Below are 17,362 nucleotides of genomic sequence, written 5' to 3' on the forward strand. Positions count from 1 at the left end.
GAATCTGTGGAAAGAACTGAAAACTGCTGTTCACAAACGCTCTCCATCCAACCTCACTGAGCTCGAGCTGTTTAGCAAGGAGGAATGGGCAAAAATGTCAGTCTCTCAATGTGCAAAACTGATAGAGACATACCCCAGCGACTTACAGCTGTAATCGCAGCAAAAGGTGGCGCTACAAAGTATTAACTTAAGGGGGCTGAATAATTTTGCCCCCCAATATTTCAGTTTTTATTTGTTTAAAAGGTTTGAAATATCCAATAAATTTCGTTCCACTTCATGATTGTGTCCCACTTGTTGTTGATTCTTCACAAAAATTTATACTCTTTTTTATTTTTTCACACACACATATATATATATATACATATATATATATACACACACATATATATATATATACATACATACATACATACATACACACACACACACTCACAGATTACAACTTTCTAGGCCGATTCCGATTTCGGCCAGCCGATACCGATTTTAGCCGATTCAGATTTCATTTTTTCTAACCACTTTACAGCACACACAAATACTTATTTTTTATCTTTTCATTAATAGAACAATTTGCACAGAACATAGAACATTTTTCGAACAGATAATGGATCACTATAAAATAGAACAATATAAATTACTCCTGGTGTGGGAAATTCACACACATCTAAAGTGCAATGTTATAACCATTTCCTTCTTTTCACATCCAATATCCAACTAAAAAAAATGTGATTTTGGTTTTTGGTGTCGTCCCTCCACGCCCTACTTTTTCCTTACAGGTGTTGCATATTGCAAACTTGTTATCTTCTGCACACACGCTGAAGAATTTCCAAACAGCTGACATGTTGCAAGTTAATTCACGAGGTTCCCTACATGTGCGAGAATAGCGTGGACACGCGCTTCACACCGAGAGCGGATACGCGCGACACACGGCGGAAAAGAGACCGTGCTGTCGCGTCTGTGTGTGCGTGCGTCCTTGAGAACTGCAACTCGTATAACTTATGTTGTCAATTAATTGTAGCATTGACCAGCATGAAATCGGCATATGTCAGACTGACCTGCCGGTCGCCAGTCATGGCAGAGCACGTGAAAATCGGCCAATTCCGGTCACCATCGGTGCATCTCTAATATATATTCCAACTTTACAACCCTTCCACTAAACTGCTATAAGAATGACCTTTAAACCAATGCTTTGACCTAGGGAAAGGTATGACTATCACAAAAACATGAGCCCCTCTCAGACATGGAATCTTCATCTGTCCGTTGATGAAGAGCAACAGTGATGGCTTAAAGGAATACGCCACCGTTTGTTGAAATAGGGCTTATCACGGTCTCCCCTGGCTGTAGATAGGTGGGCCAACGCATTTTTTGTCTCAGTGCAAGTAATTAGTTGGTTTTTTTTGTCTTTTGTTGGCTCACTTTTACTCACAACATGCTAACCGGCAACATAGGATTCCATTCACTACGCTATGCTAACTAGCGGTGGCGCCGGTGTTGCACCGGACTAAATTAATTCATGCACAAAAAATGCGTTGGCCCACCTATCTACAGCAAGGGGAGACCGTGATAAGCCCTATTTCAACAAACGGTGGCGTATCCCTTTAAACTAATACCAAAGAAGAAAGGCGTGTCACTTCTCTCACTGGCTGCAGCAGCGATTGTAGTTGAATGACACTTTATGTCTGTGACTGTACTGACAACTATCGTCAGTTATGACACATCACGTCCATTTTTGTAGCCGTGTACGGAGCATGGTCATAGAGAGGCGAAGTCCCTCCCCTTCCGGTGGACCTCATGGGACCTTAATAAAAATATGAACGAGTCAATGGAGAGATAATAATAATTTTTTGATCCCGTTTGAATTGAGCCATGGATTACAAATATGATGTTCGTCAATTTAAAAGATAATTTGGGAGGGGCCTCTAGCTCACCCAGTTAGAGCGTTCGCCCCATGTAGTCCTGCAGCGGCATGGGTTTGAATCTGACCTGCTGCCCTTTGCTGCGTGTCATTCCCCATCTCTCTCCCCCTTTCATGTCTATCCACTGTCACTATACAATAAAGGGAAAAGCCCCCAAAAAATTATCTTTAAAAAAAAAAATACCCTCGAGTACCCTTGCTTCTAATTGTTATTACAAGTATTATTAATCAGCTAATATTTATACCAACAGTATACAGCTACAGTACCGGTCAAAGGTTTGGACACGCTATCCCATTCAAGTGCATGAGAAAGCGTGTCCCAACTTTTGACTGGTACTGTATATATCATGATTTATTGGCAAAAACCAAGCAAAAAACATATTCAGCATCTCTATATAGCCTGAACGGAATGTTCCTTTGTTTCATTACCACATTTTCAGACACTACGAAAATTCAACAGTCGAATCAGTCTCCTTAGATTGAATCTTCGACTAGTCGGGGTCACCCTTACAAGATGTAGGTGTGAACGAATATAAATATATCCAAGACACATGCGTTGATCACGTCATGCAACTGCTGAATTAGGGTACTGGCAGCTTTTTTGGTCCAATTCAGCCACTGGCTGGCGGGCAAGCAGGAATAACAATCTGGGTTATGTTACTTTTTAAAACTGCTGAATGAAGTTTTTCTTGTAAACCACCTCCGCATGTGCTCCGATTGGCAGATGCTGGTCTGGCTGATCCAATCAGAATGTTTTTACACCTGTATTAAGGTGTGTGTTTTTCCTGAGCCAGATAAGATGTCCAGGTACAGATCACATGATGTTACCAGTTGTAGACAAAGTCAGATATACTTTTATTATATATTAAGCTGCAAAGATTAATCAATTAGTTGTCAACTATTAAATTAATCGGCAACTATTTTGATCATTGATTAGTCTGTTGAAAAAGTCTGAGTAATTTTTTTTACCAAAAAAAATAACTAAAAATGTGAATATGTTGTAGTTTCTTCTCTCCTCTGTGACAGTAAACTGAATACCTATGAGTTCTGGACAAAACAAGACATTTGAGAACGTCATCTCTAGCTTTTCTGACATTTTATAGACCAAACTACTAATTGAATAAGCACTACTTATATATTGCTGATATATACATATACTAACTACAATTTGAATCCACTAGGAAAGTGTTACGGAAATGTAACAATGCCTTTTCTAGTCTGATTGCTGGTGTGGCTTTAGTCTATATGGACGACGGTTCATTTATGGGATAGTTCCAATGCCGCCGGATGTCTCTTACTTTTCCTCACATTCTGCTTTCTTTGTGTTCCCTTTAAACTCCAGTCAGATCGAGCAACAACAACTGGAACCTCTGAGCAACGTTACAGGCTGAAAATGGCAAGTTTTAAGGAAGTTTTGGATGGTGCAACAAGGCAGGCCTGCTTGGTTCTCTAGGGGAATTAATGTAAAGATTTACGGTGCTATGGAGGAACGTCTGGCAATGCGAGACTAGTGTGGCTTTAGGTGTGCCTCAGGGGCTTCTTACATGTAGAATTGTGCGGCAGTTTACAGAGTGAAGGGTGTGTCTGAAAGGGGCTGCACAGAAATGCACACATTCAAAGTCAGAAACTACAAATGATAAGCCATGACAAATGAACTCATCAAGTCCTCGAAACTAGCAGTAAAACACCTTGACATTAACAAAACATTATTTCAAGTACTTTAGCAGCTTGACTTGATTCCAACATGCTGGAATGTACCAAAACAAAAAAATGACAGAATTTTCTGATGATGCTGTGATGCAAAAACATGGAGGTGTACACTCACCTCCCTGGGAGGACTGCAGTATACAGAGTGTATGATGTAGGGACTGTAGCAGTCTGACTTCCTACTGTTTGCCACTCACAGCTGAAAGTTGTAGAGATGTACTGTTTCTGCTGAACTGCCTCACAGGACAGATTCTCAGGCTTCCCCGGAACATCTGACATTGAGACAAACAACACACACAGATCTTATTAGAGCCCAAGCACGAAGAGCACTGAAAGTGTGAAGAACCTATTGTTTTTGTGGATATAATTTTTCTGCTGGGCAATCAGACATTTGAGGGGCTTAGAATGCTCGGCAACTCACTAAAAATCGGAGTTTGTCAACAAATGTGCGGGCAGAGACGGGGTGAGTGGACTTACTGGAGCGTTATGGCATATGGCAGGCAGAGAGCATTTATATATGTATCTCTGTCCTGTTCTTCACATCAGTGAGGCTTTCTTCTCTTGTTTCAACAAAGTGAATACATGACGCAGTGACGGGAACTATCCATCACCTCCCGCACGCGGATTCTCAACGTCTCTGCTGTTGCCCAGTCTATGAGACACAGCTGTTGCCTGTTTTTTTAATCACCACACACGGTTCACAAAACACGGTTAGTTAGCGTAGTTAACACTACACACAGTGAAATTACGTGTCCTGTTTTTTTTGAAAAAAAGTTTTTTTTTTTCTCGCTCGGGGGGGTGGGGGTTTGTTTTGGAAAAAAGTGGTAGGTGATAGAGTAAAAAGCAAAAAAAAAAGAAGAGAGGTGTGTCACAGAGGAAATGGGAGCAATGCGAGTAAAAGTTATAGCACTTTTTTAAATAGTTATTTTGAAAAGCTGGTTATTTATTAATGATATATTATTAAAATTTTAAATTTGGTGTAGTGTGTAGTAACCCTACATAATCCAATCTGCCCAAATTTCAATTGCTGGATACAAGTCCAGGCCTGAAGACATCTACCTGCCCATAGTGAGTCACTGAATCTCTCATGTTCTCTTATTTGATAGCTCCTCGCTCGAACCGGAAGTTGTTCTGGCCCTCCTTTGCTAATGGAGGATGGATCTCTGAGGAGCTATGAGTGAGGATGGAGGATGGATCTCTGAGGAGCTATGAGTGAGGATGGATCTCTGAAAGAGCTGGGAGTGAGGATGGAGGATAGATCTCTGAGGAGCTGTGAGCGAGGATACAAAGAGCAGCCTTCCCAGAAGCTGTGCAGCTGAAAACCGTTGCTAACTCCGCCCATACAGCCAACAAATTCACGTGATGCTTCAGAGGGAAGGACATCTCATCTCTCTAAAGGCAGTTACACACCAACCAGACGGCCAACCGTCGGCAGAAAAGCCAGTCCGACTGATCAGTCTCCCCGAGTTGGTCCAAAAAGTGCCTCAGAAAACACCGAAGAGACGAGACGTAATACGTCTCCATAACAGCAGGTGGCGCTAATCTGTATTGTTGCCCAAAAAATGAAAACCGGCAGCTGATTGGACGAACGAGTCATGTCAAATCTGTTTTCATTTCAGATCAACAAAGGTCAGTTTAAAAGATTTTCGTCAGATTTTGAGAGACTCTAGTCACGCTCATTCCGCTCGCCATTTCCGGGTGAGTCCCGACTGCCCTGCCTCCGACTGAACAGGTCAGGTCGGCCAAAATGAAGGCCGACAGCCCCTCAGACGGACGACGGCACGGAACACACCGAACAGACTCGAGTCACCGACCTCGCCAGACTGTCCAACGGCCGGTTATCGGCCCGGTGTGTAGCTGCCTTAAAAAACATTTCCTAGTTTCCTCTCTCCTTGCATGATTTCCTCACGTCTCTCCTATGCTTCCTTGGTGGGACAGTCAAAGACGCGAAGAAGGGAAGCAAGTGGAGGAACCGGGATGCAATTTAAAGCCTCTGAACACCCACACAGGTTATTCTGGCTGATTAGACTCTGTTCAGGTTGAAGGTGGGCCAGAGCTTTGATGGGAACTTATTAGGTCACAAATTCTCTATACCAATAGGGATGATAAAGGTGTCATTTGTCCTGCCCTAAAACGTGCAACAACAGTGGACTCAGGAAGATGTCAATCACTCAGTCTAACCATACCCACACAGTCCAGGTCCAATCAGCCACATTAACTATAAACATCTGCATGGGTGTTCAGGGAATTTAAAGAACCCGGGATGCAGCCATAGTCCTAGCGCCACCCTATGCAACAAAGATCTTACGATTTACAGGAAGTTAAGATGTTGTGGTCCACACATGATGTACAGCAACATGACGTACAATCCGTATGGTTGTTTGCTAGGGCTCCACGATATGAGGAAAATATGCGGTATCGATAACATTGTTGAATTACTTCGATAAATAAACAGATATTAAAGTGTACTCATTTCTGCATTTCAGCTGCTTTCAGCATTCTGCTAAAATACAACAAATTAGTTGTTGAATAAAAAAAAAAAGAGAAAAAAAGGTCACCACTAAAAAAGAATGACATTTTAAAGTGCATTTTCCTACTGATAATTTCTTTCAACTAACAAAAAATTTGAGGTGTGAATCTTCACTGATCTCCCGATTCCATTACGATTATCATGTCAGCGATTCAATTCGATATCTCGATGCATCACAATGCGTCAAATACATTTTTCTAACAAAACATTCTGCAGTGCTCTAATACTAAATAAATTGGATACATAAAACTATACAGCACTGAGCACATGGCACTTCCTGAATGTGCAAAACATAACAGAATATGTAAACAGAAATGTTGTTAGGCCAACATTAAATTGTAAACAGAAATAATCGATTATGAGCATGCAGATTATCGATGCAGCATCGTCCATGTCCACGATTCGATGCATAATTTCAACACCTCTACAAAAAATGTGTCTTTCGCGATATGTCGCAGCCTTTCGTGATGTGTATATTGCACCAGTTGATATTGCGATGACTATAAAAAAACCTATATATTGTGCAGCCCAATCACTAGCGCCGCATGGTGGACAGAGGATGTTAGAAAATGTGCAACATTATTTTCCAGTGCCACGCACTCCACCCGGGATATAATGTCTAATCAGGTAAGCGTATTTGTGGTGTAATCAGTAACACCAGTGCTGTCACGAGTTTATTAACTGTTGGAAAATGTTCTTCATCGTGGCAACCCTTCTAGTGAGCCCACAAAAAAAAACTGACAGGGTTGTCTTATTTCCCAGGATACCCAGAGGTTGTGTGCAAAAGCACTGAAAAAGTGAGTTGTTCATGATAAGTCCCCTTTAAATACACATGGTTCAAAGCAAACAACAAAAAAACACTTACAGCCTTTTTTAAGGTCGATCCCGTGAATTAATTTGCCTTCGTTGTGGATGAAAAAGAGTGTGGTTTTCTTTTTGCATTTGCACATTAACCATTCAGTCTTTTCACTGGTGATGGGGACAGTGACATTGAGAGCTGATCCGTTGATCTTGGTGTACTGTTCTTTGGGTACAGTTGTCCCGGCAAGAGTCCAGTAAAGGTCATCTGCTGTAACTTCCGACGTGTTGATGATCACACATGTAGCCGTGAAGTTGGTCCCCATCTCTAGCACTGGAGACTGCGGGACTACCATCAAATAGTAGTCAGCTTCTGAAGACCAACAAAACAAGAAACTTCAATTTCCAGAATGAAACTCAACCTAGTGGCACAACTGTAAACTTTGTTTGTTGTTATATGCGACCAATTACAGCACAATTTGACCTCTGCTAGGGCTGGGCAACATATTGATATTATATTGATATTGTGATAGGTCCATTTCCCGGCCATGATAAGGTTTGGGTGTAGCACCCGAGCATTTTTGGGCAGCACCTGTTAGCCAAATGAATGTGACTAAATTACTTTTTTAAGATCTAATAACTGCAGTTTGTCCACAATGGATTTCTTAAGAAGTTTTGTCTTTAAGCTTTTTGAGTGTTATTTATTTATGATTTACTCTAGCTTTTCCAACGTTTAAGACAGATATGGTGATAAGGGTCCAAAATGATGTGAAAAGAAGATGAAAAACGACCAAAAAGAGACACTACACAACTACAAAGAGATGCAAAAACCCACAGAGAGACAAAGGGTCACAAAATGTCTGGGGGAAATAGCTTCTTTTTTTTTATTGAAAAAACATGAAACACATCACATTTTCTTGAGGGAGGACCCCTAAACCACCCCCCAAACATGCGCACCTAAGTCTTCCACAAAGCCAGGGAAAACACTGTATTTTGCATATCGTAATATCGTGACATAAGTGTTGCCCTTTTCCTGGTTTTACAGTTTTTTTCCAATTGCTTAAGCACAATTTTGAAAACAGGGACAGTCTTTTTCAAAACACTACACACAATTAGTACAACCACACACCCAATTAGCAGAACACCTCAGACCCTTTCCAAATGAAACACTCTTGCAAAAACTATACACTAATTTATAAAAAACATTTTGTTACCATATGAAACACACGTTTCATTTGACTTAATTATGTTTGAACCAGATAAACACTGCTGTTGCTAACCTAAAACACTTTTAGCAATTCTACTTCTCAGTGATTAGAGTACTGTAAATGAAGTACACAGAGAAAGTGAAAATATACAATAAGTTCACCAAACACTACACAAGACCAATGCTGCAGACTAGGGCTGGACGATTTTGGTTAAAATCATAATCACGATTAATCGAACAAGTTATCTCGATTACGATTATTGAACAATTTAAAAAAATATATATATATATATTTTCTTATACTGTAAATATGTTCACGGTTATTTTTTCTAATGAAAGAGTGCATAATCCTATCTTTGTGATTCTAAAATAAGGAAACACACAGATAGCAATTAATGCTTATTTATTAAATATTTCAAACAACTGAACTGAAATCTACAACAGTAGATTTTACAATGAAATAAAAACGTCTCATAAAAAAATAATTTAAGTTTTAATGTAAAAAAAAAAAGTTTCCTAAAAATGAACTTTTAAAAATAGTTCTTTTTGTAAACAAAATTATGGTAAATATTGCCATGCCATCTTAAAAGTAAAATATTATTTCTCTCTTGTAAACAAAATTATTGTAAATATTGCCAAAATATAACTTAAACCTTTTGATCTTCCTCTCAGGGATCTTGTCCTGTCACTCTCTATGCATAAGCATTTACTCCAGGTTTTCAGGTTTCAGGCAGGACATGAGGCATGTAACAATGGCCCAATCCCAAAGTCCGGACTCACAGACTCACGAAATTCGTAAGGGCTTAGGGTTGTCCCAATGTGGAATTTCAAAGGGCGTGAGGGTTTGAGTAAACACTTACCGAGCCCTTTCCGTGAGTCTGCATCGATGCAGACTTTACCAAAGGGAATTACCCACAGTTCAAAGCGTTGTGACGTTTACCGCGGAGACAATAGGGAAATCCGGAAATTACGAAGGTAAACAACAGCACGACACACGACCACGGAACGGACCAACCTGTTGTCCAGCTTGTAAAACAAGAGTTTGGAATCAGGTAGCCGTCTCCTGGGCCTTGGCCGTGTGGAAAGCAACAAACTTAAAATGAAAATTCCCAAACCGGCGAGTATCAGCAACATCTTTGTTATTAAATGTCGCCAAGGTAACGTGATCACGTGAAGTGCTGTCCCAATCCCATTTCTACCTATCTGAGCCCATGTGGCTTCACACACTCACTTAGTACCTGAGATCAATTAAGTCTGTGAGTCCTTAGTCCTTAGTCCTCAGGGCTCACTTTGGGATTGGGCCAATGTTTCCTCCAGAACTGAAAACTCGTTCTGATGGGGAGCTAGTGTCTGGTATGCAGAGATACTTTTTTGCCACCTCACTTAGATTGGGGAAGTGTACATGATGCTTTCCCCACCATTCCAGTGGATTTTTCTCACTATCCAGCATGGGGGACACCAAGTAGCTGCTCAGCTCTGCTTCTAGTTTTTGCTGAAGTGACACAGTGGGTACAGTTGCAGTTGCCTCACTTCCTTTGAAAAAACTTCCTAATGACCTCTTTGGCTTCTTTGCTTCTGATAAAGACGTAGAGGGCTGTGTACTCTCAGTGGTACTTTCCCTGCAGACTGCAGCTGCTGACACCATCTCTGTTTTCACTTTCTCCTGAATGGTGGCGACATGGAGCGCAGAAATGTATGTTGTTTTAAATCTGGGATCAACAAAACTGGCGGTGTCCAGTAGCTCTTCTGTGATGGGGTCTGAGTACTTCCCCTTAAGGTATGCAAGGATGCTGGTTTTGATTGTTTTGGTCAGCTCCACGTCATCTTCCTCCTCAGCCAGCACTCGTGAATTGAGGATGTGTAGGACCGGCTTCACGAATGAAATGGTCACATAGTCTTCTCCTGACAGAGCATCTGTGAACTCCATCAATGGGGAAAGAGCTCTGTTGACAGTCTCAAAGACATCCAGGTCAGCCCAAGATGGAATAAGGTGCCTTGATTTCTTATCATCAGCGAGGACCTGTGTAATGGCTTTCTTTTGCTCAAGGACCCTTGCAGTCATCATTTGCATCGATCCCCATCTGGTGACACAGGCTGTTTTTAGCTTGTGTTGAGGCAAGTTGAGCTCTTGCTGCGCCTTCCCTAATGCCTTCTTCTTCTTCCAGCTATATGAAAAGGCACCGACTATGTTTTTGCACACCCTCATTGCTTGCACGACACGATCTTTCATTGCATTTTCTGAAATAAACACACACACACACACACACACAAAAGAATATAAGAATATTAAATTATTGATGGTTTCAGAGATTTACAAACTGTAGCTCTAACAAAATTTATACAAGAGGAGAAATGCCTTATTAATCTGATATTATTTAAGCAGTTTAATAACACATCTACAGCTTTTTTAATTTCTACTCTAATGATGACTTAATGTAGCGTTTTGTTACATTGTAATGTGAGGTTTACATTGTTTTATTGTCAGTATTTATTTAGTGTGCTGAAGGACAATTAATATTTATATAGCACCCCTTTAAACATGTAACTAAGTGATTCAGCAAAGAAAAGAAAAATCACAACTCATATAAAACATTTAGACGTTAAAATTATCTAAACAAATAAAGAAAATAGCAGCCCGTCACCACCCACAAATTCCCAACTAGATTGAATATCATAGCATTGGTGCACTTACCGATTGCCAGGTGCAGCCTGTGTCCAAAACACTGCTGCCGTGTCCATCCATTGAGTTGTGCAGCTTTGACAACATTAGTGCCGTTGTCTGTCGTAACGGCCACGAGGTTCTCTTCTGTTAGTTCCCACACAGAATCTGACGTGTGATCGACTTGAAAATATGCTGTCTCAAGGCACCTGTTGCGCAGCTTCCATTCATCGTCAATGTAGTGCAATGTAAGGCTCAAATATGGGTCCATCGTCCTACTTGACCACAGATCAGATGTGGCTGCAAAGTGCTTAACAGACTTAAGTTCAGCAGCTACTTTTTTACGACATGTTTGGTACATGTTGGGCAGCGCAGTTTGGGAAAAATAGTGTCGCGATGGCACAGTGTATCTTCGGTCGAGTATTTTAACGAGTTGTTTAAACCCACTGTGCTCCACCGTAGCTAGGGAGCCATGTCCTTCGCGATGTAGTAACTAATGGCGTCAGTTATTTCTCTCCATTTTCTTGAATCCTTTTCATATTGTGTAGCATTTGTAAATGCGTGCGTTATCAAATCCTGCTTTGTGGAGGCACTTGTTGCTGGGCGATTGTCAGCCTCTTTTTTTGAGCCATGCACTGTTCATATTCGGTAATGTGATTACGCTCCAAGTGTTGAAATAGATTGCTGGTATTACCTTTGGTCGCTATAACAGTTTTTCTGCAGTGTTTGCATTTGACTTGAGTTTGTTCGGTGTCGTCCTTATTGAAACCAAAATGTGTCCAAACGACGGACACTGCGTGTTTTTTTGGTACAAGCGGCTCCAGCTCCTGTTGCTGAGTTGACTCTGTGTTTGAGTTCTCCTCCATGTTGCTTCAATGTCGCAGACTGGACGGAGTCACGTGACTACACATGCGGCGGCCATAATATGTTTTAAGGGGAAAATACATTAACACACAGTGGGCGGCCGCGGAAATATTAATAGGATTAAAAGACCGAAATAACCGACTTGGTAAAATTACGTCAGTTATAGGCTCTGAATTTCGGTTTTGATTATTTTTCGATTAATCATCCAGCCGTACTGCAGACTGAGGAAAATATAATTTATGTCTCTCCATATACTCAAATCAGTCAACATATCAACATGGAGAATCACAACAAAACATGTCCCAGTTTTCATGCTACTACAGTAGTGTGCATAACACGGTTAGCTCCACAAACAACAGACAAACCTAAAATATTGTATCCAGTACAGGTTACAATCACAGAAAAAAAGACAAAAAAAAAAAAAAAAAAAGAGCTGAAAAAATACAGAAAATACTAGGCATTATCTCTTCGCCTAGCAGGATCTGGCCAGAGAATTTCATCAACATCACAGGCGATATCCTCATTGGCAAGACAACCTTCTTGAATGTGGAATCCATCCTTGCACAGCTGCAGCGTCACCTTGGTCACAGGCGTCCTCCATGGCCTCAATGAGGTGTACCTGAGCCTGGGGCCAGAGATCGTAAACCCTCGCGTGAATATGGGCCCCCCTTCCTCCTTGTCGTTCTCGACCCTCAATCCTCAAATGTCACAGGGATGGGTATCAAAAGTGCTGATTTGGTGCATAGAATGAGCAGCTGATTACTGTAACTGTAGACAGATTTTCTTTTAGCTGTTTCCTTGTCGAAATGTCCTTATGACAGATGCCGCTGTATATCTACTAAGATTTGGCTGAACTCTTAGTCCAGCCTCCCTCAGCATCAATCCGTGGTTCACAACATGGTCCACTAGTGTTGCGCGACTTTCATTTGATAAATTTGGTCCTCTTCTTCTTTGAGCATATTCTCTGGCTTCAGGTCTTCCTCTCCCTCTCCCTCTGGCTGGGCCTCTTCCTCTTCCACCTTCTCCTCCTCTGTGGATTCCCCCTCTCACTCTGTCTTCTTCTTCTGACTCCTTCCATTTTGGTTGAAGGCAGGTGAACTTACCTGCTGCATTTTATATAGCGCTTAAACCTGATTGGTGTGTCTACAATTAAGCAATCATGTGTTTGCATACCTGGTGGCTGTGTTTAACCATGGTTTATAAATCACTGGTTTATAAATCACTAAATGGTTTAGGGCCAAAATACATTTCTGATCTGCTACTACATTATGACCCACCCAGACCTCTCAGGTCGTCTGGGACAGGTCTACTTGTTGTCCCCAGAGTCAGAACTAAACAGGGGGAAGCAGCGTTCAGTTTTTATGCTCCACATATTTGGAACAAACTCCCAGAAACCTGTAGGTCCGCTCCAACTCTCAGTTCTTTTAAATCTAAGCTAAAGACCTATCTTTTTGATGTTGCTTTTCTTTAAATAATCTATTTTATTAACTTTAATTTCTTATACTGCACTGTAACTTTTATTCTTATACTGCACTATCAATTTTATTCTTGTCTTTTAATGTTTTTAATTTGTTTATTAATGTTTTTAAATTGTTTTCTTACCGCTCTTTAATGTTTTATGTAAAGCACTTTGAATTGCCCTGTTGCTGAAATGTGCTATACAAATAAAGCTGCCTTGCCTTTCCTTGAAAGCCTTTGCTTTGAAATTGCAAGGAAATGACATCATGATAAATTTCTGTGAAATGCATACAAGTGTGTTTAGTGTTTTGCAAATCACTGTGTGTGATGTTTTGCAAAAAGTGTGAAGCTGACAATGTGCTTACAGTTGTGCAAATCTAGGCCGGTGTTTTGCTCCTTGAGTGTAAGGTTTAGCTAATTGTGGGAAAGTTTTAATTTTAGTGTGTAAGCAATTGTAAAAAAAACTGTGTGATGTAGTGATGTAATTTTCTAAACTTACCAGACTGTTGTAGCTGTTCTATTATTTGCCTTTACCCACTTAGTCATTATATCCACATTACCTATCATTATTTATCACAAATCTCATTGCGTAAACATTTTGGGAATATAGTTAACATTATAATATTGTCGCAATATCGACATTGAGGTATTTGGTCAAAAAATATTGTGATTGTGAAGTGTTGCTATCTTCGTATAATATATATTTATGAGGAGACGGTAGATTGTCTTTAGCTCGACTTTATTCCCACATGTCCTAACTTAACACACGTGAAACTGTTCATTTGACTTCCTGTATTATCGTATGTATGCGTGCGTACTGACGTATGCTCAATCACAGATTGTAACAGGTTTATGTGACAGGGATATTTGATTTTATTCTTGTCGTCCAGCACTACCTCTTCTTTAAACCCATTCTAAGCAATAGGAGCAGTGGGCTGCTATAAAGCGCCCAGGGAGCAGCTTCTGTTCTGTGTCAGCGAGCCTGCATACGGTATGTACAATACAAGAGACCCTTGAATTGAAGCATCTAAATGGAATGCAGCCACCATTACTCATGTTATTAGTACCACCTGTGTTTTCCTGCTGTGACAAGTAAAAATGACCGTGCGAAAGATCTACTGCACACATCATTGTGAAAGTATTAAATGTGTAAAAAAGGGTACTGACCAACTCTGGCAGGTAGAGCAGAGCCAAGGCAAGCTAACGCCAACAGCTGGAGCACTCTGGCACACACCATGATGACGACGAACTAGGAACATAAAAAAACAACATCATGTAAAGCTGGAAAGGCTAGCTCCATCTAATACATTAACGTTGCAAATTACAAACAGGTTTCAAAATTGGCACCATTAGCCAGCTAAATGCTCGTAAATCTATCAAGTGGCTGGTAAAATGTTAACATTCACTAGCCATTTGGCTGGTAGACGAAAAAGTTAATTTTGAACACTTCTTACAAACTGTTATAAAATGTAACGTTAGTCTTAGTTACAAGTCGTGGCGTGACGCCGAGATTAGTTTAACGTTAGTTTAACGTTGCAGGGTTGTTTATCTGATCTGACCATCTTACCATCTCATGTGTCCCCGGTCCGTACGTTAACACTTGTGCTAAGATACTAAGGTTAACGCTAGGTAAGACTGTATCACGGTGTTAGCTAATAGCGGCTAACGTAGCGTTGTTAAAAAAGAAAACGGTGGTAGCATGTGGCTAACAACGCCCGGAGTGTTGCGTATTCAATATTTAGCTAGGTTATAGCATTGAGAGCACGCATTGCCATCCCTGATAACGCCATATTATTACCGCCTCAAAAGCAAGAGGTCTTTACTTACCTAACTGGCTTCAATGCTGGTCCCTGTGTAATCTCTGTTAGATTAATACCATATTTAAGTATTGCTAAAACCTAGCTAACAAGCTCTAAAACAAGAATTTCAGCTGGCACTTGTGTCCGCTTGTGTCGCGTCCGTGCCTGTGGTAGTCCGTGCCACTGCACTGGTTTTGGGGTAGGACCGCCCACTTCCCGTCATGTAGTTAGAGAAAACCTATGTCGCAACATTTTGTCGTTTGGTGATTTGTCAGATAAGTTGTCTGTCGAACATTCCTGACGAATCGGGGTTTCCGGTGGCTGTCTCGGACGTGCACGTACTCACTGTTGTTTTCCAGTATGTCTCCGCCCCCTCGCGTTCACAAAGCACGTGCACGTGCCCATAAAGGTTCGCGAACCCCTTGACTTCTCAAAACGAAACCACACGTAACCGGGACCGGGAGCTTTGTACTGTGGTTGCTTTACCTTTCAAAATCAGACAGTTGATGTTTTGAAAAGAGTTTAATGTCCAAAATTAGATTATTGACAGTAATAGGCTGCATAATATGTGCCAAAACTAAGCAAGCAGTGCTTTTTATATTTATTCATAAACGGTAGCCAGTAAAAACGTTCAACAACACATAGAATGTTGTATGGAAGAGGATTAGGGCCATATGTGGAAACATGTACTGAGTTCTGAGTTTAAAGTCAGAAGGGGAGACCAGGGACAGTTGTAACACTTTTTTTTTGCAATTTTTAGCAATACATCAAAAAACATTTACACTGGAATAATCAATTTGTTATATTCTAAACTTCAATCTGTCAACTGCTGAAACAATGTATTTAAGTGGTTTTATGAAATATGTACAGGTGGCAAAATTGTCTCTCCACTGTTACAACCGTCCCAGTGTACAGGGACGGTTGTAACACATGTCAGGGACGGTTGTAACATGTCTAAAATATATATACATAATGAATCAATCATATACTCAAAATGGAAAATATTATTTATCAGTCATGTTATTGTGACTATTTATTTCATGTTTTAAAGCAATGATTACCTTTTTTCATTCTACATGACAAAAAAAGAGGTGAAGCCATCAAATTATAATGCAAGAAAATGATTTAATGGGTAGAACACCTCAAAAAAGTTTAAACATGAACTCAAACATTCTCAACAACAGAGAGAGAGGGGGTGGGGGGCTTGGTAGGCCTAGTCCGAGTCACATTAATTATATTAAATTAAATATTTAATTTGCACATTAAAGGGAAACTATGCCTTTTTTTTAGCTTAATTTACCTTAACTTCAAGGGGAAATCCGGGGTTAAATGGGTTTTAGATATGTTAAGTATGACCCTCAACCACAAGATTGAGGGATTTCCCCTTTAACAGCTTTGCCGTCTCGCTCCCCATCCTAGCATCTGTGAGCGGAAAAACCAGCCATGCAACTTTGGGCTGGTGAGAAAACAGCAAAGAAATTGCCAAAACTGCATAGTTTCCCTTTAATATCAAAATCTGCAACTCTATCCCTAACCCTTAGCTAGTTTTTAAAATATAATATAATATTTATTACGGTTGTAACGTCCCGGTATCACCAACCATGTTTTCATCCAAGGGAGTAAGCTTCTCTCCACAATGCGTACCTCCTATGGCGCCATTTTGATGCTCCCAAGCCATCACCCGCCATTAGCATCCCATTGACTGCCATTCATTTTGACTATAACTTTTTTGAATAACTTTACATCTGAAGCGTTTAAAGACTCTATTTGTCCGTTGTTTATTTCTAAAGAAACACGACAATGTATAAAAGGTTCCATTACCTTGTACCTCACGTTATGGCTCCGTAGCTTTTTTACCGGAATTAAGTACGGAATTACCGTATAGTACAGGAGAAGCTCGCAGGCAGTTTGGACTTACGTTAGCTGTTTAGGTTTAATTACTAATGTTAACTAGCATGTTAGTGATCAATAATTAGCCTGTGTTTATGTTATCTCCTTACATATACCTAAGCTCTCCGTCTCTGTAAGATTGGGAATGATTGAGATTTCTCTCGGCACAGCTACCAGAAGACTTCACACTTTCAGACAGGTTGCTCACGTCACATCTACGTCTTCAAGCTCAGTTGGAGGCTGCTCAGTAACGCTCAGCCAGCACCGGGAAAGAGACTTCTGATATCCTTCACTGGTCTCCGTCCAGAGACACAGGGTCTGGTTCTCCATTTCTTTTACTGTCTATGTTTTCATCTCATGTGAGCTATCTTGACTGCTAGTTTGACACTTGTTAGCCATTTCTATTTTTAGCTTACAAAACAGTGATTCTAATGTAGCTCAGCGCAAATTCTTTCAGGAAGACCTAACAAGTAAACAGTCCCTCCTAAGCGAATCAGGGCTGGAGGCGTTCACCTTCTGATAATCCAATCAGGATCGG

The 17,362-nt window shown here is 40.6% G+C and overlaps 2 protein-coding genes across 3 annotated transcripts in view; both read right to left on the reverse strand.

The window, feature by feature from the left end:
- il6st (interleukin 6 cytokine family signal transduce) overlaps positions 1-15,143 on the reverse strand; it is a 43,225-nt gene extending 28,082 nt beyond the window's left edge. Inside the window, exons 1-4 of one of the 2 annotated variants that reach the window (XM_039780856.1) lie at positions 14,963-15,143; positions 14,303-14,384; positions 7,015-7,320; positions 3,738-3,891 (exon numbers count right to left, since the gene is read on the reverse strand). In XM_039780856.1, the coding sequence (XP_039636790.1) occupies positions 3,738-3,891; positions 7,015-7,320; positions 14,303-14,372 (530 nt within the window). In that variant the 5' untranslated portion in view covers positions 14,373-14,384; positions 14,963-15,143. The remainder of the gene's footprint in view (positions 1-3,737; positions 3,892-7,014; positions 7,321-14,302; positions 14,385-14,962) is intronic. The other variant, XM_039780857.1, reaches the window with a different exon arrangement.
- LOC120546089 (zinc finger BED domain-containing protein 4-like) lies at positions 9,201-12,016 on the reverse strand. The gene is made up of 2 exons (XM_039780858.1): positions 10,847-12,016; positions 9,201-10,392 (listed from the first exon to the last, which is right to left on the reverse strand). Exons 1-2 carry the CDS (start codon positions 11,172-11,174, stop codon positions 9,440-9,442), a joined length of 1,281 nt encoding a protein of 426 aa, XP_039636792.1. The 5' UTR covers positions 11,175-12,016; the 3' UTR covers positions 9,201-9,439.
- Positions 15,144-17,362: the final 2,219 nt, after the last annotated feature.

This window comes from Perca fluviatilis, chromosome 17, assembly GCF_010015445.1.
Source record: "Perca fluviatilis chromosome 17, GENO_Pfluv_1.0, whole genome shotgun sequence".
Classification (NCBI taxonomy): domain Eukaryota; kingdom Metazoa; phylum Chordata; class Actinopteri; order Perciformes; family Percidae; genus Perca; species Perca fluviatilis.

Coding starts and splice junctions, on each gene's coding strand:
- LOC120546089 (XM_039780858.1), bottom strand. CDS start 11,174: ATGTACCAAACATGTCGTAAAAAAGTAGCTGCTGAACTTAAGTCTGTT. Junction 10,393..10,846: donor CAGGCTGCACCTGGCAATCG/GTAAGTGCACCA, acceptor TGTTTATTTCAG/AAAATGCAATGAAAGATCGT.